The 23204-nt window shown below is 44.4% G+C and overlaps 2 protein-coding genes and 1 long non-coding RNA gene across 7 annotated transcripts in view; 1 reads left to right on the forward strand and 2 right to left on the reverse strand.

Moving 5' to 3' along the window:
• CFAP97 (cilia and flagella associated protein 97) overlaps positions 1–14320 on the reverse strand; it is a 35396-nt gene extending 21076 nt beyond the window's left edge. The window contains exons 1-4 of one of the 3 annotated variants that reach the window (XM_068942669.1): positions 14111–14320; positions 13189–13360; positions 2181–3062; positions 2019–2090 (exon numbers count right to left, since the gene is read on the reverse strand). In XM_068942669.1, coding sequence (XP_068798770.1) covers positions 2019–2090; positions 2181–3042 — 934 coding nt within the window. In that variant the 5' untranslated portion in view covers positions 3043–3062; positions 13189–13360; positions 14111–14320. Of the gene's footprint in view, positions 1–2018; positions 2091–2180; positions 3063–13188; positions 13361–13966 lie in introns of all 3 variants that reach the window. The other 2 variants (XM_068942670.1, XM_068942671.1) reach the window with 2 other exon arrangements.
• Positions 13977–23204, forward strand: part of SNX25 (sorting nexin 25) — a 100291-nt gene continuing 91063 nt past the window's right edge. Inside the window, exons 1-2 of one of the 3 annotated variants that reach the window (XM_068942667.1) lie at positions 17797–17813; positions 18318–18364. The gene's annotated coding sequence lies outside the window, so the exon portion shown is untranslated. Of the gene's footprint in view, positions 14088–17796; positions 17814–18317; positions 18365–23204 lie in introns of those variants that run through there. The other 2 variants (XM_068942665.1, XM_068942666.1) reach the window with 2 other exon arrangements.
• LOC104145237 (uncharacterized) lies at positions 15469–17683 on the reverse strand. The gene is made up of 3 exons (XR_694287.2): positions 17374–17683; positions 16148–16298; positions 15469–15721 (listed from the first exon to the last, which is right to left on the reverse strand). It is a non-coding gene; the product is annotated as an uncharacterized lncRNA (long non-coding RNA).

Raw genomic sequence — 23204 nt, forward strand, 5'->3', positions numbered from 1 at the left:
CTCATCATCCCAAATGCTGGCATTGCCAGTGGGCAGAAATGTACAAAATGAATTGCTGAATGCGCCCTAGAAACACCGCAGTAACAGAGCACACTGAAATTCTGGAATTTCTGGAGGCTTTGGGAAATCAGGCTCACGTGATTGCTATAAACACTTAGGCCCAGCTGTATTACAAATATATTTGATAAAAATTTGTGATTAAATGTTTCATCAGTAGAGCTTATTGAAAAACATGTTTACTTCAAAACCCAATCTGAGATGTCTTGATGATCAGTTAAATTATGTTTCATGCTTTCAGATCTAGGCTTACGCTACTCTCGCTTGAAGCAACGTTCATGCCTATCCAGTTCTGATGAATGTTTTACGCAGGCTATTGGGGGGTGGATGGGGGAAGGAAGGTGATCTGCGCTCTTTTTAATGAGCACGGAAAAACCTAAAAGGAACAATTTAGAATAAGATTAGCTCCTATTTTCCCAGACTAGTTACTTTCCACCATTAAACCCAATTTATACTTCAAAATACCCGAAGTAATTAAGCTATGTTGTGCTTGCCAATTTACAGAGGCACTTGGGAGTAATATGCATGTTAATCAGGAACATTAACTGCCAGACTATATGAAGTCCACTTCTCATTACTCAACTTATTATTGTTACTTAGAATTGTTTTTCAGTTTTGGAAAAAAAAAAAAAATCTTCCCTTCTCCAATCAGATATTCATCTCCGAGAATATTTATTCTGGGCTGTAATACCCATCTGTTTTTAGGGATGACACAAACACTTCCACAATTGTCAGTTACTAAATAGCTTTTTTCTACCAGGGAACAAATAAAGATGCAGGACATTATAATTTCCATTGCTTAGCAACACCTCTTGCTGACGTGATGATGTCCTGGCAAGTTGTTGGAGTCTTTTTCTAGCAGAAAGGAGTTCCTGGGGCACAAGGATCATCAGAGGCAACACCATCATCACCTTTCTTGATGGCTAGCTCTGCTCTTCTTGCTCTCAGAAGAATTTCCATACAAGTAAAATTGCATCCTTTAAGTTTCTTATGAATAGAAATGAGCATGAAATCTATTTTGAATCCTTTCTCCCTGCAGGCTCAGTCTGGCAAGGTGGCAAGTGAATAAAGATGACATGCACAGTTTTAATCATGCCGGACCTACCCGCTACAGCAAACTTGGGTTGAAACGTACCAGACTTCGGCTGTAGAAAGCTTTCCTTACTGGAGAGCAGCAGACTTCTTGAACTGAGTCTCTTTTACCCTAAACATCTGACTACCAAAAGCTTTTCGCCATGAAAACATGAACAAGAACACTCTGAAGATCTTAAAATACACATACAGAATCATCCAGTCTGTTCTCACCCCATGCAGTGACAGTTTGAGACAAAGGCAGTCAAAGATACGCCAAGTTCTCTCTCCCAGACTCCATTATTAAGATTTATTAAATCTACTGGCATGAAGCAAACACTTAAGTTTTTACTAAAGATTATCTGTTGTTTCTTAAAAATACGTTTATATCTTGAAAGGCAGACACGTAATTCAGAAAAACAACTTTAAATAATGAAACAGTATTATTTAAAAGGTACTAGAAGTTTAAATCTATGAACACTATTTATTAGGCAATGTAGTTCTGGACTGCTTTTCAGTTTTGAAGGTTGGTTGATAATCCAGTATTTTATCACTGTTTTAATTCAGGAAGTAAATTGTGGCATATTCAAGATTTGTCAAAATGCATGTACACTTTTAATATTCAATCTGTTAATAAATCAAGTCTTATTTGGGAATTCCATCATCTGTATATCTTACTCCTATGTATATCATACTTGCTTCTACTTTCAACTGTAGAATCAATACTATTTACATTAGATTTAAAGTCAAATTGACACAGCTTAATTGTAAACCAGCTTTAAAAATACACGTGGGCATGTGAAAACCCCGTTCTCTTCTATCACACTCAATTTTACACTGCTCTCAACAATTTACAAATGTCATACTTAGTTTAAAAAAAAAAAAATCACCTTTCAAAAGCTGATTCAGGTCCATGGCATCATGTAAGACTTTTCGACTATATCGGCGATCAAACTCGGAATCTAATGAAAAAGATACAGGTATAAGATTGGATATCCCAGCCTCGTTGATTTTTACAAGTTTTGTGTTGTACTTAAATTCTTCAAAATTACCATATGGTTCTTGGCTCACGTTCTCCTGTCTTTTTATTTTTAATTTCTTATCATTTGATGCTGCAAGTTCGAAAGACTGGATAGGACTGATGTCTGGGGTTGACAAAGGTGTTACATCAGTCACCGTGTCTTCAGACTCCTCCAAGTAGTCACCAAGCTTTGGTTTTCCTTCTGCTAATTTCATTCCTGATCTGAATTTTTGTTTTGGAGACAGAAGAGCCACACTACAAGCATTCCTCTTTGAGGAAGAATGTGACGAATCTGATAAACAGCTATCAGAATCTGTATCAGAACAGTCTGTATCTGAGCTTGAGGATGAGGAAGATGAGGAAGAGGAAGATGAGGAAGAAGAGGAGGAGCTGATACTAGTATATTTTTTGTTAGCTTTTTTCATGCTGCTTGATTGCTTAGCTGTCTTTGGTCTAACCTTCTGTTTTTTGCCATCATCACTACTATCTTCTTCATCTGTATAATAATCCTCTTCACCTTCTTTAACTATTTTGGGGATTCCAGCAGGCACGTTCTCCTGTGCTCCCCTATTTGCTGCAGCTGTTGCTCCAGATGTGCCTGCATTCTCTGAAACCGGAGAAAGTGACAAAGATGAAGCATCCCCGGGATGGTCTGTCAGATTTTCTAGGGACTGATCCTTCACCAAGTCTTTCTGCTTCTCTTCGCTTTCCTTCTCAGAACAGTTCTCATCCTTTGAATTAGAAGCCAAGTCAGGGTCTGAAAGAACTGCCTTCGTATTTCCCTTCTCTATAGATTCACCATTTTCCTCAACTTTCTTTGGCTGTTCCTCAAAATCACTGTCGAAGAAAGCATGATCCACCTCACTGTCTGACAAATCTTCAAACCGGTCCATCTCGAAATGTGAAGTGCTGCCTGAAACCATAAGAAAAGGTTTCCAAAGGTCAGCAAAAGAAGCAAATGCAAGTACACCTTTAGTTAAATCATTTTGCTCTATACTTGCTTAATTCTAGTCAATATAATTCTGCATTAAGTATGTTATGCAGCTAGGAACAACTCCATAGTTGAGCTTTATAAGGAAATTCAGTGCCACCTTATTGTACACAGCTTACATGTTACTGTTAGATCCAAAAAACATTACCTTAAGCTGATAGAATACACCATGATTTCAAGATCAGAGCTATTTTTATCCCCAAGGAAATTAGTCAAACATGGTTAGCAGCTAAAGAGCCTTAACAAACACGTAACTGAAGAGTCTGATTTTTGCCCCTTCGTACTAGAGCTACTGTATGGTACTAGTTCAAATTTTATACTTAAAAACCTTGGGACTATGTGCTGGTCATTGTCTTGGCTGACACAGCCGCCCAAATTGGAGACTTTCCATGCTAAAAGTAGCAGCTGTCTCAATTTACGGTAGAGACCCACGGCCCCACAGGTTAAATTATAGTAGATGTGGGGTGTGTCAGTGCTAACGCTTCAGTAGCGGAAGGGTGCTTCTCTGGGCAGTCCTCTGTGATTTGGTTCACAATGCACAGCACCCGTGAGCAAGCTTGATTCCTTTCAGATGAAGTTAACCTTAAGGTGCGCTCCAGGCATGAATCTAGTGCACTCCAACCAGTATGCATCATTCAGTCTGTGGGACTAGATTACAGCGAGTCACAACCAAAAACCCCAAATGCATAGAGAGTGGGTATCAGGTCCTCAGAACCAACTGTTACGCTCTACAGATCTGTTCATACTGCATCATACCTCTTGCAGAAATAGATATTGTGTTAGATGCTATGTGAATCATGCATGTGTGTGTGGGCAGGGAAGAATCCGAAAGTTTCTATTCAATGGAATATACACAGAGTTAAAATGCGAAAAAAAAAAAAATGAATTAACAAAAAAACAAAATCAAACCCCAACCCATCACCAAACAAAAATAGCCAGTATCACAGACCACTCTTCCCTACTAGTTATGAGCACTTTTTTCCTACTATCTACAACAGGTTACACATAAATTCTGTGCGCTGCAGTCAATGAATACATAGAATTCTGCAGGTGCCCAAGGACACCAAGAAGAAAGCTAGTGGAAGCAAGTACGCAAGAGAAGAGAACCAGAATATTTTAAAAGAAGGAAGTTCTCCCTTAAACCACATGTAATTTGTTACCATGGCAAACAGAGGCAAGAAGGGAATTCCTAAGCTTGCTTTGGAACTGCAAGTCTATTCCCAGGAAAGCTTCCAGCTCAAATTATTTCAGTAGAATACAGAATTTAAGGTCTACAGCGAGCGCTCAGTTTTCTTGCCTCTTCCCAAATACTTCTCAGCTTCAGAGGATTTGAAATTATGCACTGCCACACAAGGACAACATGAAATATAAAAGCAGTTTGAGCAGTAAGAAGGTGTGGAATCTCCTGTGGCTTTAAGAACCACAAAGCCAAAAAAGTGAGGAGACCTGATAACATCAGATATTGTATAAAGCTGAAAACACTACTGAACAATAAAAGCAGAGGCCAACTTTGGTGCCATAAGAAGAGAAACTCTTCAAAGTGCCTAACTGCTGCAAGTGCAACAAAACTAGGATACAAGCAGAATAAAACACCTGGGAACTCCTAATTTGAAATTCTACACGGAACCTGGAAACTTTTTTGTGTGTATGTCACTTCCTGTGATCCCTGGGTTCAGGTAGCTTGTACAGTTTGCAACGCCCATCTCTTGTATGCGTTCCTAGAGGAGATTTGTAAAAGGACAATGTAACCCTTACAATTAGAAACAAAAAAATCAGAAGTAAACAACATGGCATTATTTACATTTCATATTCTACCTCATGTAACTCAAAAAAGAAGGGAGCGACACAGAATTGTTTGGCATTACCTGTAGACCATAGAACATGAATTATTTATTTAGCAGTACGACTTGGATATCCAAGTCATTTTATCAAGAAAGTTAAATAGCAAGTATAGGGTTAAAATTTAAATGCAAATCTTCCTTCTTCTGTATAATGAAAAGTATTTATTACCTAACACATTAGCATCCCTCTAGTTTGTAGCTTCAAATAGATAAATTATGACTGATTGGTAAAAGTAGGCATATATAGCATATTTCACTTGTCTCAAGCACACAGTATTTGATATACTGTTAGCATTGTTGTGCACATAAGAGTGTAAGGGAATTAGGCGAAAACAGGTTTGCCAGTAGAGGTAGACCAGCTCAAAACACAAAATTCTATAAGACACATACATGCCCACCTATATTTAGGGGAACGTTACGTAAACTATTCTGCAAATAAGGCAAAACTAGCAGTAGTTTGTCACCCATAATATAATACGTGGTCATGTCAAGACCCCTCAGATGTCTCTTTGCTGAACACAATCTCTTAAGGGGGGAAAGGGAACTAACTTCAGACAGTGGCAAGACTGCAGAGCAGAGGTGACAAAAGAGGTGATAAAAGACAGCAAGGGGCCTGCACGCTCCTTTCCATCATTAGGACCAGCCAAGAAGCATGCATCTTCCCACTCTGCATGACTTACAACGAGCTGACCAGCCAGTAAGCCATTTTCCATTAAGACTGAGGCAATAACTAATTAATGTCACCAATAAAACCACAGTTTAGCGGGCTCACTCTGCCTAAGGAGCAGCAGTGGTAACACAAGTCATTTCATTCCCAAATGCTCCTTCCACTTTTCTGGCACAATCCCTTAAATACTTCACTCTTCATCTTAATGAAAAACAGATGTGCTGCTTTGGTCAATTTCTCTCACTGATACTCTTAATCATTCACAGACTAAAGATTAATTAAGTTTGTAGCTTCCATTAAAGATAAACAGGAGGAAACAGATGAAGGGATGGTATTTTTTGTTCCTGTTCCCCTCCTGCATCATTCTAGAATGCCTTAAAGAGAGCTGGAATCTGCCACGTTACAGGGAAGAAGGAATTCTGCAGATAACGATGCCCAAATTAATAACACGCACACCTTCATATACTGTGCGGAACAATCTTATTTCTGGGGGAAGTGCAGAGTTCTACTAAGTTATCAATTGCTAAAATGGAATCAACAAGCGTTCCATGTTTGAACATGTTGTGCCTTTCGATAACATTTTTTGGACATTAGAAACTGAAGCTTTAGGAGTACATTAAGTACCTGTAGGGGATTCAAGGTATTTTAACTCTGGTTAAAACCTAAAGTTATCCAATAAATTTCTCACTTTTTTTATTCCCAGAGAATTGAAAATATGCATATTAGCGAATACTGAAGTAAGCCACAGAAAAAAGAAAGCATTCTGCATTAAAGTACAAGCAGCGATAACTTTCTTCTCTGTCCTTTTAATCACTCTACTTTCATAATCAAGGAATAGGATGGCTCAAATAGGAAAGAAAAAGCCACCTCTCCTCTCCGTGTACTAACACCCGACGTAAATTACCAGCATACAGAATGCAACACCACATACTGGGAATCAGTACGCCACGCATCCTCTGAAGGCCCTGAGTGCTTTCAACAGTTCTTAAGATTTTGGCATTCAATAAAAACAGAGAACGAGACCCTTAAGCATGCTGAGGGCTGAATGAGAAATTTCTGATGTTATTTTGTGCATATTGTGCATCACCATGGAGGCCACAACACAGCACAGCTCCAGTACGCTCCAGATGAGTCAACAGTATGTTCCCTACAACAAAAAGGGGCAAAGACATCATTTTAGGATGTGTTAACAAACACATACCAAAGTATCAGAAGCAATAATAATGCTATATTCTGCTCCATTAAGGGACCTTCTGGTTTCGGGTTATTACTTTTGCTCTGTAAGAACAATCTGTAATTGCTTTGGAAAGAACTAACCAATCAAGCAACTTTTTCCCAGACTGTACAAACAATTATTGTTCCCATACATGACACCTCTCCTTTCAACGGGAAATTTCTACCTCTTCTGAACTGGGTCCCACCCTCCTAATCTCAGGGAGCAGAAATAAGTGTTTGAGGGCTAAATGGTTAGAAGGCAAAAGTATTTAATTAAAGGTGCTTACATTAAAAGTGTTTAATTTATACTTTCAATGGTAGATGTTCTTTAGGAAATTCCAAAATCCTCTGACCCACTTTACTCACTGCCCCCCCTCCCCCCCCCGTCAGGGGTCCTGCTCCCTTAGTAATGCTGACTGCCAAATCACCTCTTGTATGGTGCACTTTGAGGGGGTGAAAAGGCAAAACACATAATTTGACCACCACTTTCGTATATGACAATCAATAAACAAGTTACTATGTAAAAGAGCACTAGTTCAAACTCATTCCTCCCTCATTTTTGGCTGACAAAAAAGGGGGGACAAACTGAAAGGAGTTCAGAAGAGAGCAAGACAAACTTTAAGATTAGAGAAGTGCAACATCGGAGAGTTTGTTAAATTTAAAAAGAGGGAAAATACGGAAAAAGGTACCTCTTAAAACAAGTTTTAAAATGTAGTTTGCTGTCACATATAATCAACAAGAGTGGTGAAGATCAGCTAGTGCAGCCGCTCCCAATCACATGCCAAACCAGGCATACCCAACCGTACCCACCTCCTCTTTAATTACAGATTTCAGTTTTGCTATTAAAAACAACAGAGCATGGAAAGGAGGAAGAATTTCTCCCAGGAAACTATTTCCCTCCAGGGGAAACCACCACTGAACGAAACAACCTGCCTTCCTTGAGGTTTTAGTAATCTTCTAATTTTCCAAGCTCAGAGCGCAGGACCTGCTACTGCTGTTTCGCATACCTCATGCCCTCCAAACTTGGGTACGAGTTTCCCCTCACCTTTCTACCTACTTTCCTCAATCCAGTCCAAGAGGTTCATGACCAACCTGCAAAATGTAAGGCCTCAGCCCTAGCTCAGATTAAGGTCCAACACTACAAACCTATCCAAGCTCTGCTCCTCCAGACACTTATATATCCTCCATTGGACCTGTTCCTATACCCTGAGATAGGAGGCCAGGCTGAGGCAGAAGAGAATTACGACGTTATCTATTACAAAACACAGCAGAGCAGATACAAGAACTGGAATTAGAACAAAAAACTAGGTTGGAAGGGATCCACCGGAGGTTATCTAGTCCAGCCCCCTACTCAAAGCGGGACCAACTTCAAAGTTAAATCAAGTTTTGCTCAGAACTTTTTTGCCCAGCCAAGTTCTGAAAAATTCAGAGGACAAAGATTTCACATCCTCTGCAGTCACCTGTTCCAGTGCTTAACAGCTCTCACTGTGAAGGTTTTTTCCTTTAACCAGAATTTCCCATGTTGCCATCGGCAACTGTTGCATCTTATCCTTTTACTGTGCACCTCCAAGAAAAATCTGGCTCTGTCCAGTTACAGGTAATTGCTGATAACTGCCTAGATTTAACTACATGAGCGTGAATATCTTTGCTCAGATGAGAACCTGTATGTAAGCATTTTCTGCTGATTCATGATAAACTGGTTGTAGACGTTGACTGATAAGACAGTAACACACTTGAGCCTGAACAGTGACTGGAAATGAGCGCTCTGAAAAGGCAATGGAACTACCATTTGTCCCTCACACGCCAAATCTGACACGACCTAATTCAAGCTCAAAACAGAACTACTGTTGTTTCTACTGCATCTGGAATCACTTGTTCAATTGATTCTCAAGTGGCTCTCCAATGCCTTTCACCATTTTTTTTTCCAGTCCTAGCTGGGAAGGAGGAGGAGGAAAGGCCAGCTACTTCAGATCTATGGGGCCAATACGTCCAGCTGTTGCTGCTTTTTTTCCTGATGCTCTCAGTTTCTCTGCTGGACACCTTAAGGACAAGATTTGTCTCTGCGTGCCGTGAGATGTACTCCAGCAGCTCTCAAGTCTACGCTGGATCAGCCCTCAGAACAGCCGCTCTGACTATCTCTGACCAGAAGTCGCCTGCTGGAGATTCTCCAAAGTACTTTGATTCCCTTTAAAATGGTCCCAACAGAAAGTCCTGAGTCTCTTACCCACTTAAAGCAAGAATTCAGTTCAGCAAATGGGCTCTAGGAAATCCTGGAACAATACCAATTGTCATCACCTTCTAGAGCAGATGAAAAGCATATGACTACAGGAAAGCCCTAGATCAGGGCAAAGGCCCTAAAGTTAATGTACAAGGAACCCCTCCCTCCCCCCACATACCACTCAAGTTCTTCTGGGACCAAGGTTAAGCCCTTCCCCGACTCTAAACAGCTGGAATACGCTATGTTGAGGGGTGCAAATCTGTAGCTCCAGGACTTCACTGACACATACAGCCAATTAAACATTTCTGCTCTTTAACAAAGGTCACCTTGCTAATCTCCCTCAAAGAAAAGCAATGCAGATGACCAAGTAGGCCATAGCTCCTGGTGGCAAGCTCTCTCTCATGCTCTCCTGGAGGCCAGGGAATACTCAGTGTTATAAAGGAAAAGGTACTAGGCTAGCCACAGTGACGTGCATGCTGAGGAAGTAAGCAAGAAGACAGGGACTGTAGCACCTCCCAGGGAATATGGGTGGAAGTAGTTGTTTTTCTTTTGCTCTTTAATGAAAATTTCATTCTTATTTGGGGAAAGGCCTCTGAGGTTAAATGATGGGAGTGATGCTGCCTGTCAGACCTGTCTAAACAAGCCATGGCTACTGGCTTACTGTCGAGAATCCCAAGGAAACCTCTAGCAAATCCTACAAAGCTGGACTGAACAGAAACAGCTTACAAAAAATTCAAAAGTAAAAACAAAGAATCATGCATTGCTTCACAGAAGCAACTGTAGCTTCTGGAAGGATGAGAACTGGATCTAGAAGGGTTTCCTTCATGATAAGGTCCTCCATCTTCACAAGCAGAAGTGATGCCACCCAGCCAGCCAGCTCAATTTTTCACAGCTCTGTTGCCACACCCTGCTGCTCCCTGTTACCTGGAAGAGCCCCACCATTTCTGTCTCAGGGACTGAAAAGCAGCAGAATTCTGGGGGGAAACTAGATATCGGCATTGACCCCTCCCAAAAATGACCTGTGGCCACAGTCCTTCTATAATACACTTTGAACAGCAGTTGAACGGTTCCTGGCAGCAAAGTCATTTGTATTCAAGTACAAAGAGCGCAGAAAAGGGCAGGCTCTATTGCCAGGTACTGAGGGTGAAGAGCAAGGCAAAAGGAAACGGATGTGTTCCAGTGCAAATCTATTAAGAATGTTTCTGCTCAGCTCTAAGATTTCAAACATCTGGGCAACACACATTCAGCCAGACTATCCACAACTGAACGCGCTCTCCTTAAGAGCCAAACATATCACTCTAACATCAGTTCCAGCTAGGGATCTGCTGAGACTGAACGGAGCAATTGCTGCAAACCCCTGGGAGTCGAGCATCGCTGGCTTCTAAACGACAACTGACACGCCACCCCCCTGCTCCGCAGCAGCAGCGCTTCCACGTTGATTAACTGCCTCAAAAAGTACAAGGTGAGGGGTGGCCCAGGTTTCAGTGAAGATTGTTTTACACATCTTTAAGCTTTCAAACCGCCATTGATCATTCCACGTTTCACACACTACATCAGCCCCTCTTTCACCACAGGCTAGAAGTAAGTGAGAAACAGCAACGCTTTCACCAATATTTGTTCAATGATTTCCCCATTATCCTCCCCTGGTACCAGACCAGTCATGTCCAGTCTGTGCTCCTGCCTCATTTGCTGCAAACAGTAGAGATAGGTCCCAGAAATGTCTGGGATCTACAGACAACTATCCATTACTGCTGGGAAGCCAGAGCTCAGAAATAAAGCCATAACACAGTTCAAGAGCACTGAAAACTTTCATTCAAGAGGGGATCACCCATTACGAGCGCAGGTGCCATTTAACTCGACATTTCCCAGATTTATTTCTGTGTTAGCCCCAGAAATAGATGGCAAGACCACAGAAGAAGCAACTATACCATTTTAGAAACTACTGATGGAGTTCAGCAACAGATATATCAAAACATGCTCCAGAATACCAGGCCATCCTCACCAAGTGACACAACACGTGAACGGTCTCCAACACCAGAAAAACTCACTGAACTATAAGTTTGCCTATGCTTCTAACGTGACAGATTTAGTGTGCTTAGCGACCTGACAGTACACATAAGCAATGTTGTCAGCATTTCCATCAACACTTTGCATAGTTGCATTCCCACACAGATCAAAAAGATCCGAGTTCTGTGTCTGCACAGCAACACCTGTATCACAGTTTGGGAAATACCCATATAGTTGTACAGATACAGGAATCACATTCTCTACAGTCACTGAAAATCTCACAAGAAGCAATTCATTTTTCAGTGAAGATGTTTTCATACAAAAGGAAGAAGCACTGAGTGGTGCAGGTGAACAGGGGAAAGTACAGAAATTCAGTTATCAAACTGGTACACGAAGAAGAGCTTAAACAAACGTCAATCGGGAACAGTTCAAGTCCATGTATTTCGCCTCTGAATGTGTGTAAGGGGGAAAACTAGGTAAAGGCTCTTGAGATGCTTTCTTGTGCTATATTTTCATGACTTGCTCATGTCCTCCAGTGAGGAATATTTGTACAAAAAGCAGATAAAGTGCTAAAAACATTAAGCTTTCTTTTAAATTCCTTGTAACCCTGGGTTTCCTGGAACTCTACTTTCTATTACGTTATTAAAATGAAACGCTTCAAGATAACAAATGCCCACCACCGATTTGTGACTTGTTATTTTAATCACACTCCTGGCTAGGTAGGCTTGAAAAAAAAAAAAAAAAAAAAACTTGTAAATGATCCTTCCCACCTACGCCACAGAAAACCATATACTACCTATCCTGCAAATTTTGAAAGACTCCTTGGAGAAGCACCTGCACGTTTTGCTGGTTCAAGCCTCAGAAGGGATTGGCCAAGTGCACTTCTGAAACCTCAAAAGGCTCTGCAGTCTTGACAGTCCTCCAAGCCTATAAGACTTAAGCTGAAACATGGGACCCTCTGAATGCCCTTTTAACCATGGGCAAGCACCAAAAAAAAAACAAAATCAAGGAGATTATACAAGTTCAAAATCCTGATCCGCAAATAATTTGTTCTCTCTTTTTTTCTGGTCTCCATTCCACACCATTGCAAAGATTATCTAGACACAGAAAATACAAAGGAAAAACGTGCACACAACAGGAAAACTAGAAAAGAGTGGTAGGAGAGCTTGAAAGCATTCCAAAAGCTGGGTCCAAAATTTTAAAGACTGATTTAACAAACTTGCTCTTCTAAGCTAGCGGCTAGTGAATAATTTTCTAGTAACAACAACTTCATTTTTGTTTTCAAAGAGTTTCTTGGAAGAATTTCACTTTTTATGGAACCTTACTCTCCCTCCATTGACAACCCTGAACAACTACTAGTTTCTATCAGGAAGCTCCTATACAAGGGAGAGATTAACTATTTTTTCATGGAAACAAGAATTTGCATAACGCGCTTGATACTCTATATTGAGCACATCCTAACAGACAAAAGCAGAGATACAGAAGTTTGTTACTACCATCCATTTGTTATATTCTCTATATCCCACATACTTTTCTTGCTATGTTTGCATGAATATCATGTAGCAAATTTAACCAAAGGACATAGAAGTGTTTCCGTTTCTAAAACTAAATATCCAAATGCAAACAATTAGATACTCCTAATATGTTTTATAGTAAGAATGAACAAATGTAAACATATCCTGAAAACACGAAGATATGATATAATTAAGTCTAATCTCAATGTTTACCCCAGTTTTGATCTAGACATCCTGAGACACATGAACAACAATTCTGCAGCAGTCCTTCGCACACTATAATAAAAGCGTCTTCTGAAAAGTCGTGTTTAACAGAACCATGAGGGGAAAAACTCCAGCGAGCCACAAAAGTCACATGACCATGAAGTACATTGTGATACAGGGAAACTAATGTTTTCAGATATAGTTTCGCGTGGTTTAACATGCTGCGAGAACTCCAGACCAAACAGGGCTTTACAAGCACGACAGGCACTGCTGCTTATTGTATCGTATCTCCAGGACGCGTTGGTGTTGAACTCAGTACTCCGCGTTACTGTCGGCGCTGCACCGAGAAGGGCCGCTGCAGCGGCCCAGGGGCTCCCCTTACCTCTTTTGTGGCTTGTCCGCAGGTGCCACACGAGTCCGCAGGAGCCTCACGGCCTTGGGGCTGCTCCTCCGTCCAAGCTGCAGGCGCCGCTCGGGACCCGGCCGCGGAGAGCGCAGCGCTGCGCCGGGCAGCGGGACGTCGCTCCGGGGAAACTTCAGAAACGATGACAGGGCTATTGCGATGAAATACCGCGCTCGAGCTCAAGTGGTTCACAACAACCATTTTAACTGACTTAGTTCCCATTACTCGACCCTAACGATCGTGCATTTCACGGGAAGCGCCTTATAAAGCATTTTACTCTATAACGCTATTCAAAGCGTCACTTTATAACATCCATCTCCGTCACCTCCACCCCCCTCCCAGTCCGGTAACTCTACGGATGGAGCCCGCGACACACTAACTCACTACCAAAACGACCTCTGCCCTCGTGCGCTGCCTCTGAGGGGAAAACAAAACAAAACAAAAAAGCTGGTTTGTTTCCGCAGTCTCCCTGAGGCGGCGCAGAAACACGGCTAAACCGCGCTTCGCAGCCGCACGCCTCAGCCGCGGTGCTCAGCACCCTCCGAGCGCGGCCCGTGCTCGGGAGACACCGGCGGACGCCCCGCTCCGGCAGGCACCCACGCAGCGAGACAGCAAAATCCCTGCTCAGAAATACATAAATAAAGGAATGAATAGAAAACGCCCCCCTCCCCTCTTGTTTGATCTGGTCTTTGAGGGCATAACCCAGCCCAGGCGGGGAGGGAGACGCCGGGCCGCCCCCGCCGCCGCCGCCACGCACCGTCCCTCCGGGCACCCGCGGGCGGAGGAGCAGGAGGCGCCGGCGCGGAGCAGCGGAGGCCCCGCCGCCGCCAGGCCCCACCGGCGCCCCGGAGAGAGCCGCCGCCGCCGGCTTTGTTGTGGTAACGGCGGGGCGGATACTCACACTCACTCAACACACACACGCAACCGGGCGGAGAGCGAGGAGGAAACCGCGCAGCGCCGCCAAGGCCGCGGCCGCCGTCTCGCTGCCAGGCTCTTACGCCGCCCGGGCCGGCCCCTCGCGTCGCCGGGCGGGGAGAGGCGGCGCCTGAACGGGGCGGGAAGGCGGCGGCGGCCGCAGTGCCGGGCGGGAGGGCTGCGGCGGCTGGCGGCCGGGGCCGGGGCCGGGGCCGGGGCGGCCCGCGGCGGGCAGTGGAGGCGGTGACATGGCGGCGGCGGCGGGGCGACGTGCGCCGAGGAAATGGCGGGGGGAAAGCTGGTGCGGGTCGGGACAGCGGTTTCCTGAGCATGCTGGATTTTGCGTTGAATCGGGCATGTGCAGCCAAGGCGAGTTATCTATATGGCCCTGTTTCATTGGGCACACAAACACGGGCACATACTTAGGTATGTGTGTTATGTGCACGCACATATTTACATATGTGCAGCAAATGTGGCAGAATAACACAAGAAAAGAAATAAAATCTCTTGATTAAGGCAACTGGATGCCGCTATGATAACTGGGTCCTGGTCCTACTTGTGCTACACTGTTTAATGGAGGTTCTTCAAACTGTTCAGACCAACCAGTCATACTGGGTCACGTGTTTCGTTCCCATTTTTCTGGAACCTCACTGGACTCGCTGCTGAACAATCATAACTGCAGCTGAACTCAAGGGAAGCACTTTCCCTGCAAGGGCAGATGCTTTGGACTTGACTGAAGAAGTAAAAGGCAGACACAACTCAGTAGAAACCATATAGACAGGGGAAGCGCTAATAGACAAAAGATAGCTGACAATTTTGAGAAACCCCTTAGTTCTACAAGCCTGTGAGAAATAATCACAATCAGTCTTCAAGTTTCTTGGAAGGTGCCGATTAAATAAGATTTAAGGTACTGAGAAGTATAACAAAGACGTTGTCCTTTTCCCTTGCTCTATTTACTAGGGTTTATGAAACCAACAGTGTCCACCATCCAGTGAATTTGTTTCCTCCCTGTCCTATGACTGTTCCTAACAGTGTTAGTTATCACCCTTTCAAACCACAAGGTTCTAAAGTTCGTGAGCGCTTTCATTTTTTGTGCCCGCCTGAGAGGCGTCCAAGTATTTCCGTATGCTCCTAGCATGACTGCAACTACAATGCAGCAACGCAGTGATTATTAAGAAGCAGGTAGTTCACTCAAAGTTGTAAACAGCTAAAAATATAAGTCAAATATGTGCTTTACACACCTTTTCTGCCTATAAGGAAAATTTCTGTTTTAATTAAGAGTAGTGAATTCCTAGCCTTTATGGCAACGTGATCTGAGCCAGAAAAGCTCACAAAACAGAAAGTAAATGTGAAAAAAAAAAGCCTTTATTAGTATTAATTTGTAAGCCTAATCATTTTAAAGCTACAAATGTATAAAAGTTTAAAGTTGGCAGCGCTGTGAAAGTGGAAGCCGCAAGATCATCACCAGCTACAGATACAGAGTTGTGTTCAGAATGGAGGGCTTGGTCTAGGGTATGCTATAAACAGGTTAATTACACGCCGAGCTTAAAGGAAGAACATGAAGATGCTGACTCTTCCCCAAAATCGGACATCATTTCTGTTTTAAAATGAGATAAAATAGTGTTATTTTTTAAGGAAATACATTTGCTGTAATGTCTGACTGGCCTAGAGTTTGAATAGCTTATTTCATAACCTCCTACTGTGATTGCGTAAATAGTTATAGGAAGATAATAAAGTAATGCCCCAGTCCAAAAAACTGACCTCTCAAAAAACTGACCTCCTAAGTCCTTTTTGTCATGTACCGAAAAGTAATTTTTAAGATACAAAAGGGGAAGTTCTAATAACACCAAGGTCAACTTGAAAATTGCCATCGACTTCATTGCAGCTAGGATGTCATCTAAAATACTAGGAACTGTACATCAAGTTGGAAAGCCATAGAATCTTATTAAAAACTAAAAGAAAAACAATCAAAGCTCCCACTAGCTCCATGGATATACATATGCTTTAGTTGATATAAACATACCTAGTTCAGGATATGATGTGCAAGTCCTAGCTCAAATTGATGGGATTACTCAGGCATGAACTGTTTTTGTTCCTAAGCACTGCAGGACTAAATCTTTATTGTAGGGAGGTTTATTTTTTCATCTTCCTCTCTCCGCTTCTGAGAATTAATACTGTAACAAGAAAAAAAAATCTCGGTTTACACAGGTTTACAACATTACATGCTCTGCTGCAGGTTAATTTAAAAATTCAGTTCCCATAAGTAGTTTTGACAGACGCCTAGGTAGTTTCCTGAATGCATGTGCAGAGGAAGGCCCCTTTGCACTCTCTTGTGGATCTTTCTTCAGGCTCTGCGCTCTTTTCACCCTAGAACAGACGTTGAACTCAGTCCTAAGCGTTGTATTTTCTGAACTCTTTGGAGGAGTGAAGTGCGTGCTGGAAGTTGGATCTTTGTTCTTGGCTTTTTTGTTTTCTGCCTTACGAAAATAAAATGGCATTATAGGAAACCTTCTGGCATGCTGGGCCTTACCCACAAAGCTTTTGGACTCTGCAAAAAACTCTCCATTGGTCTTACTGGTCAGACATACGGAAAGAACCTTGTTCCCCAAGCCCTTCGATGAGCTCTCAGAGTGAGGTCACGTGCTAGCTCTCACGGGACCGTGAGTGTCATCGTGATTGTATTTTCACTTTCTGTATATAATGATTTTCACCTTTATTTAAGTAATGTCTCTAATGTGATTAAACAATTTTGGACACTCATTCTGCGTGGGCTAGCACTTAACAGCTCTTTGTGCAATTTACTGTCCACTCAATAGAATAAACCGGATAATAAAATTACATCTAAGCTACTGTGAAGTTTAGAAGCCGTTTTCAGAAGGGTGCTACTTGCAGTGCTCATGCAGTTATGTGGAAGCACACGCTCACGAGATCAGCACCTTGGTATTCATACCTTTTTTTCATAGGACTAGTATCATTAATCTTGCAAAAGTAACTATTGAAAGGGAAAAAAATCAAACTGCAGCAGAGGTACACTAATGTAAACTAATGTAGTTGTGACCTGGATGACAACAATGCATTTTCTTTTCCCCCCATTTTCTCTCTTATGAGCTATGTTTCACGTAGACTAAAACTACATTTTCACATTTAGTCGCCGCTGGCAGAGGAAACAAATAAAAGTGAAGGCCTCAGTTACAAAAGCAGAAGGTAACTGCTAACTCCTAAGAGCTATACAAAGAACAAATTACAGACCGGAGTGAACGAAGTCTGGCATCATGCTCTTTGTGGGATGAAAGACTCCAGCCTCCGCACCTCAAACCCCTGTTTTAAAGGGAAGATTCAGGGCTACTTCCCCGACTAACACCGTCAGAAGAGCGACCACCCGAAAACCCACTCCGTCTCCACGTTTGTCAACGCGTCGGCTGACCGAGGGGCGCAGCAGCGGCGGCGGCGGCGGCGGCGGCTGAGCGCTACCGCGCTGCCTCGGCGCTGCGCGGACACCGGCGGCAGCGGGTGCCGGCGGCGCGCACATGGCCGCCCGGCAGGCGCCGCCCCCGCCCCCGCCCCGCCCCGCCGGCCGCGGGGCCTCCCCCGCCCGCCCGCCCGCCCGCCGCCGCCGTGCCCGGCCCCGCCGCCCACCGGCGGGCAGCGCTGCCGCCGGGCATGAGCTCCGGCTCCCTGGGCGGCCGCAGCGGCGCCAGTGGCGGCGGGCGCAGGCGGCGGGGGGCCCCGCGAGCGGCGACCTTCGCGGGGGGCTGTCGCTGCTGCGGTGGCGGCGGGAGATGCGCTTGCTGCCAGCGGCGCCGCCAGCAGCAGCAGCAGCATGTTGCCCGGTGCCGACAGCGCTAGCAGCACGGCCGAGGCGGCCGCCGCCGCCCCCGGCCCGCCGGGCTCGCACGGCCCTGGCGGCGAGGCTGCCCGCCGCAGCACCCCGGCGGCCGCCGCTGAGGAGGCGGCGGAAGACGAGGAGGACGAGGAGCCCGGCTCGTCCCGCCTGGTGCTGGCGGCCGGGCTGGGGCTGCTGGCCGTGTCCCTCTTCCACCTGGGGCAGGAGCGGGCCGAGGCGGGGGCCGGCGGGCCGCCGTGCCTGGCCCTGCTGCTGCTCCGCCTCGGCCTCTACGCGGGCTGCGCCGCCGCCGCCGCCGCGCTGGGCGCCCTGCTCGGCCTGACCTGCCGCGGCCGCCGCCGCCTGCGCCCGCCGCCGCGCTTCGCCGCCGCCGCTCCGGTGCTGCGGGCCGCGGGGGTAAGTGGAGCGGAGCGGCGCGGGACGGGACGGGACGCGGCGGGGCGGCCCCGGGGCCTCCGCTGGGAAAAGTTGCGCTGGCGGGTGAAGGCCGGACCCGGCTGAGTTAGGGAGGCTCTGCTCGCAGGGGCCCGGCGCCGTTACCGCGCCGCTGGCTGATATGTGGCGGCGGGAGAGGGCGCCGCGGCCGGCGCGGCCCTGCCCAGAGGCGGTGGCGTGGCCGTGGCCGTGACGGCCGGGCCGCGCGGGGGATGCGCGGGCCGCCGCCGGCCTCCGCGCCGGACGTTAACGGCTCGGTGCCCGGCGCGTTTGCGACAGCGCGCTCCTCCGTTTTGCTGCCCTCGGGGCTGACGAGTATTGGTTGGGTTTTTTTTTCGTTTTTTGTTTTCTTTTTCCCACCTGTTCTGAACAGTCGCGGTAGCACAAAGTTTTTGGAGACTGAATAGAAATGCTGGTAAAACTTAACTTTCCTCCCATCGACACCCCCCCCCCACCCCGAATCCATCAGCACTGCAAAACAGCCTGAACCGGGCCTGGAAAGCTACAGCTTGACGCGAGGGTCCGCAGGGAGCCCCGGGCAGCGGGGTCGTGGCGGCGTTGGGCACGGCGGCGCGCGGCTCCGGTAAGCGGCCCTCGCTGGTCTGCAGCGGCCCGCGGGTTGCAGGCTCCGGTGGGGCGCCGTTGGTAAGCCAAGCGCTGCGTAAGCAGCGTTTCACGATGATGGTGTCAGGCGGGCTGATACCGGAGAGCGCCCCACGAAGAAAATGAGCGTAACTTGTGCCATCTTGATGTACCTAGCCTGGCTGTTCTGAACATCCAGCTCGTTGCGCGCCTGCTCTGCTCGGTAGCAGCAAGTAAAAAACGCTGTTGCTTCGGTGTTTCTAGGGCTGCAGTCGACGTGGCTGAATTTGCAAAAAGCGCAGAGTGGTGACATGACAGAGAACCTGTTGGAAATCGCTCACAGGTATGGTTGGCCGTCCTTCCATCCGGCCAATCAGACCAGCTAACAAACTGCAGCAGAGGTTTGTTTCTTCCGTCTCTGAGGCAGGGAAAGAGCGAGCTTGTGTTTGTGATCAGCGTACTTCTCCAGGCCCGCATGTGAGGGAAACTGGGCAAACGTTATTGTCTGTAGAAGGGATTGTTTGGCCAGAGGTTGGTGTCACCAATGAATTAATCCAGCTTGCAAAGGTAGGTTCAGGATCTATTAATGACCGTGGGTAAATGTTACATTCCTTTAGTCTTACAGACTTTTTTTTTTTTTTTTTGAATATTCTTTGCCTTGAAGACCCAACGTCATAATCATCTTCAAGGGAGTAGAGAGTAGTATGTATGAGGAGGAGAAGAGGGAAATGAGAAGGTGTAATGCAGAAAGTCAACAAAGGATAGGCAGCAAGTACCTGACCTGTATGTAGTGTCTTTTCTTTAAGTGAGTAATACGGCTAAGGGCTGTTCATCTGGTTTTTGTTATACGAATGTGAGGGAACAAACGTATATTAACTGTATGAGCAGTCCTGATTAGTAAAGATGTATCTTTGCATTTCGCCATTTAACTATCTTATACCAAGAGGGAAAAAAATATCAGAAAGTGTGTTCTTAATGAATTCCTATTGTCTTCAGATTTCAGAAGTTAAATCTTTGGGCGATAGTGCCATAGCTCCAGTGACGTTTGTGTGCTCGCTTGAACTTCTGGTGCATATTAGTTTACTTTTAGGAGAACTTATTGTTTATGGTGCACAAAAATCTTTCTGTAAACTTAATTGTTGAACTCTCCCCACTGCTGCAGCGGGACAAAGCAAGCTTTCAGTTTTGTAAAATATAAAAACAGTGAAAACTGATTTAATTTGGAAAGCCCGGAATAGGAGAAAAAAACAAATTTTCTGCTTTTTCTTTTTCCTCTCACCCCACTTCCTGTGTGAAAAGCGTAACGCATAAAACCAGTGAACAGGGACGAAAGGAGAACTGTCTGGAGACAAACACAGTTGCTTTAATTATCATGCCGTATGCACGTTGTTTTTGTGATGTGTTGCCGCTTCTTTCTCTTTGAGATGATCTCCTTTAGTTCCCATCTATTGGATTCATGTATGTAGATGCTGCACACATGCTCTTGCTTTGGGCAGCCTAATAGGTAGTGCTGGGGTTTATTTTAGTTTCTATGGTATGTTTCAGAAAGTAATTGAAATCAGGTATTTAAAAGCTGCTGCTGAAAAGCGATACCTATTGACATTTGCAAACCCCTTTTGCCAGGATTATTTCTTTCCACCTCTTGAATTCAATTCCAGTTTTCCTTCCTTCCTTCCCAGCACGGGTCTTACAATTTAACCCGGCCACGTGAAAGGAAAGGAGTGTCAGAAAAAGGAGCAGGGTAATCTACCCTTTCTGTTTAGAAGCTGTAGTCCCAGGCATCAAACTTGGGTTTCTCATGCCTCCGATTTACAGTTTTGTTGCTTTTTATTTGACACAAAATGGCTTCAGGGCCTCCAAGCCCCGTGTTATATTTCTTCTGAACACAACTTTGTATATGTCTAGCAGATTTCCTCGTTGGTGCTTCAGCAACACCGAAGTGAGAAAATACCAGTGTCTATACGGGCAGCATGTAGAAATGTAGGCCACGCACTGAGATTTTTATTGCAAAGTTTCTTCTTTACATTTATCTTTGGAAGATTCTTTTTGTTACCCGTTCGATGATATTTATGCCTCTTTATTATCGTTCAGTTGTTACTCCCCTGTTTTTCACAGAGCCTTATGGTACTATTGTCTTTTCTCTTCTGGGAGCCACTAGTAGGTGATCGTGAAGCTAGAATTTCCCCAACTTTGTCACATCTTTCCTTCCTCGAGAATAGGAAAGATCAATCTTTTCACCTAACACAGTTTTTTTTTTTAGAGAGTGAGTGTTATGGATAAATGGAGAAAGCCTTCAGTGAAACAAGAATTTTGTTTTGTGTATGTTGTATTTACAGGAACTCGAGGCAGATATGTTCATTTTTCCTTTGAGTGATTTTTGCATTGGGGTTAACAAATGAGGAAACATTAAATATTCAGTAAGAAATATTTACTCTAATGGGAGTCAGGCTCTGCTCTTGGAAAGTGAGTGGGAGTACTCTTAATTAACTTCAAAGGGACTTGGATCGAATTCTTTATGCTGTGCTGGAAAAACGGAGTTTTTCATAAGTCCTCAACTCTGCAAACACTTACAGCGCGAGTTTAGTGCTGTTGTTTCTCATCAATCTGTTCATGCAAATGGAATAACTCATGTAAGGAAGTAACTATACTGCAAGTTTAGACTCCCGAAGAGCAAGATGTTTGCCTTTCTACATTTTGTTTGAACTTGCTTCTGGAGAAGCCATCTTTCTAAACAGGAAGCCTTGCTCTGTCCCTGAGCATTGTTTGTGTAACCCCTTTGGGACTTACAAGATGAAGATTTTTTGTTAAAGTGGGGTCGTTAAAGTTAGAAATTTGCTGAGAATTGCAAAGAAAAGTATGCCATTTATATCCCCTCAACAAGATCGTTATCAACTTCATTTCTCTGTGGGAGCTCTGATTACTAGCCACATCAGGACAGTGCTTTAGATTCCACGCATAAAGTTTTGGGATTTTTTTCCCAATATTCTTTTATATTTGTGTTGAGCTCCAGGGCGGAGAAGAGAGGTATATAGGTATAACTCATAATATTGTTTTACTTTATTAATTTAAATACTTATAGGAATTAATAATATTGGTAAATAGTTTATATTTGTGTTTTAAATAGGGGGAATCAAATAATACTTTGAAATTTCATTTTACAGTCTTATAGATAGTTTCCAGCACTTCTCAGGAACTGTTTTATACAAGGTTATCTCATGGGGGCATGGCGAGATGCAAGACAGCAAAAAGGCATGGTGACCCGGTTGTATTTACAGTAATAAAAATGTCGGAGTCTCAAAGGGATATTCGCTTTCCCAGTATAAGCAGACTTGGTAACACCGAAGGTAGTCCTGGGAGAGACTTGTTAGAACATGCGTCACCTGTTTTAAATTCAGGCTTGTTCCTTACATTGCTGTTAACTTGTGTAGTTGTATGGGAAATGGCTTTGACTCCCATGAAAAAGGGAGATGTCTTCAAACAGGTTACTGGAAGGGGGAAGCAGCATACATTTTCCTACGTTTCCGGTGTGAATTGTTCCTGTGCCAAAAAAACTGGCAGGACAAATTAGAGATCTTATTTTCAGCACGGTATTTTGACTCTGATTCAAAGCAAGACTCTACATGAGAGGGTTGGATTGTCATCTTCATTTAAGAAAAGCTAAAACCAAGGACTAGGTTACTAGATTTAGTTGCTGTCTCTTAAATTTAGATTAAATGAATGATGCCCTGTATGGAGAATGATCTATCTAGTCTGTTGCAGAACTAGCAGAAAGGTGATAAACATGCTTTCCCAGCAAACAGGGTACATTGAGTCTAATGTCATGTTTTTAGTTTTCCATGGTCAGCAGTTCCCAACAGCTCAGAGTGTTTTCTTAAAACTTAGCTCCTGACATGTTTAGTCACTCTTATTCACTTCTGTTTGGCAGCTTTCCATTTTCAGAAATATTTTGCTCTTACTTTTGGTCCCTGAGTGAGATCTATGTGAATTCATTCTGTGTTTTTCAGTGGTTTGTTCTATCAATGGATCATGGAATTTTTGCAAATTGGCATTAGTGAGAGGACATGGGTATAAATCTTTTCTTGTTGGGTCAGGTAATTGGGTAAACCTCCTAAAGATCCTGGAAGATGATACTGTTTTCTTTTTATTTAAACTGTAGAGGGATTAGTAGTGAGGTTACTGGAAACGGTCCTGGCAATTCAGGTGGGATGGCGAGTTACCT

The sequence above is a fragment of the Struthio camelus genome, chromosome 4 (genome assembly GCF_040807025.1).
Source record: "Struthio camelus isolate bStrCam1 chromosome 4, bStrCam1.hap1, whole genome shotgun sequence".
NCBI classification, from domain to species: Eukaryota; Metazoa; Chordata; class Aves; order Struthioniformes; family Struthionidae; genus Struthio; species Struthio camelus.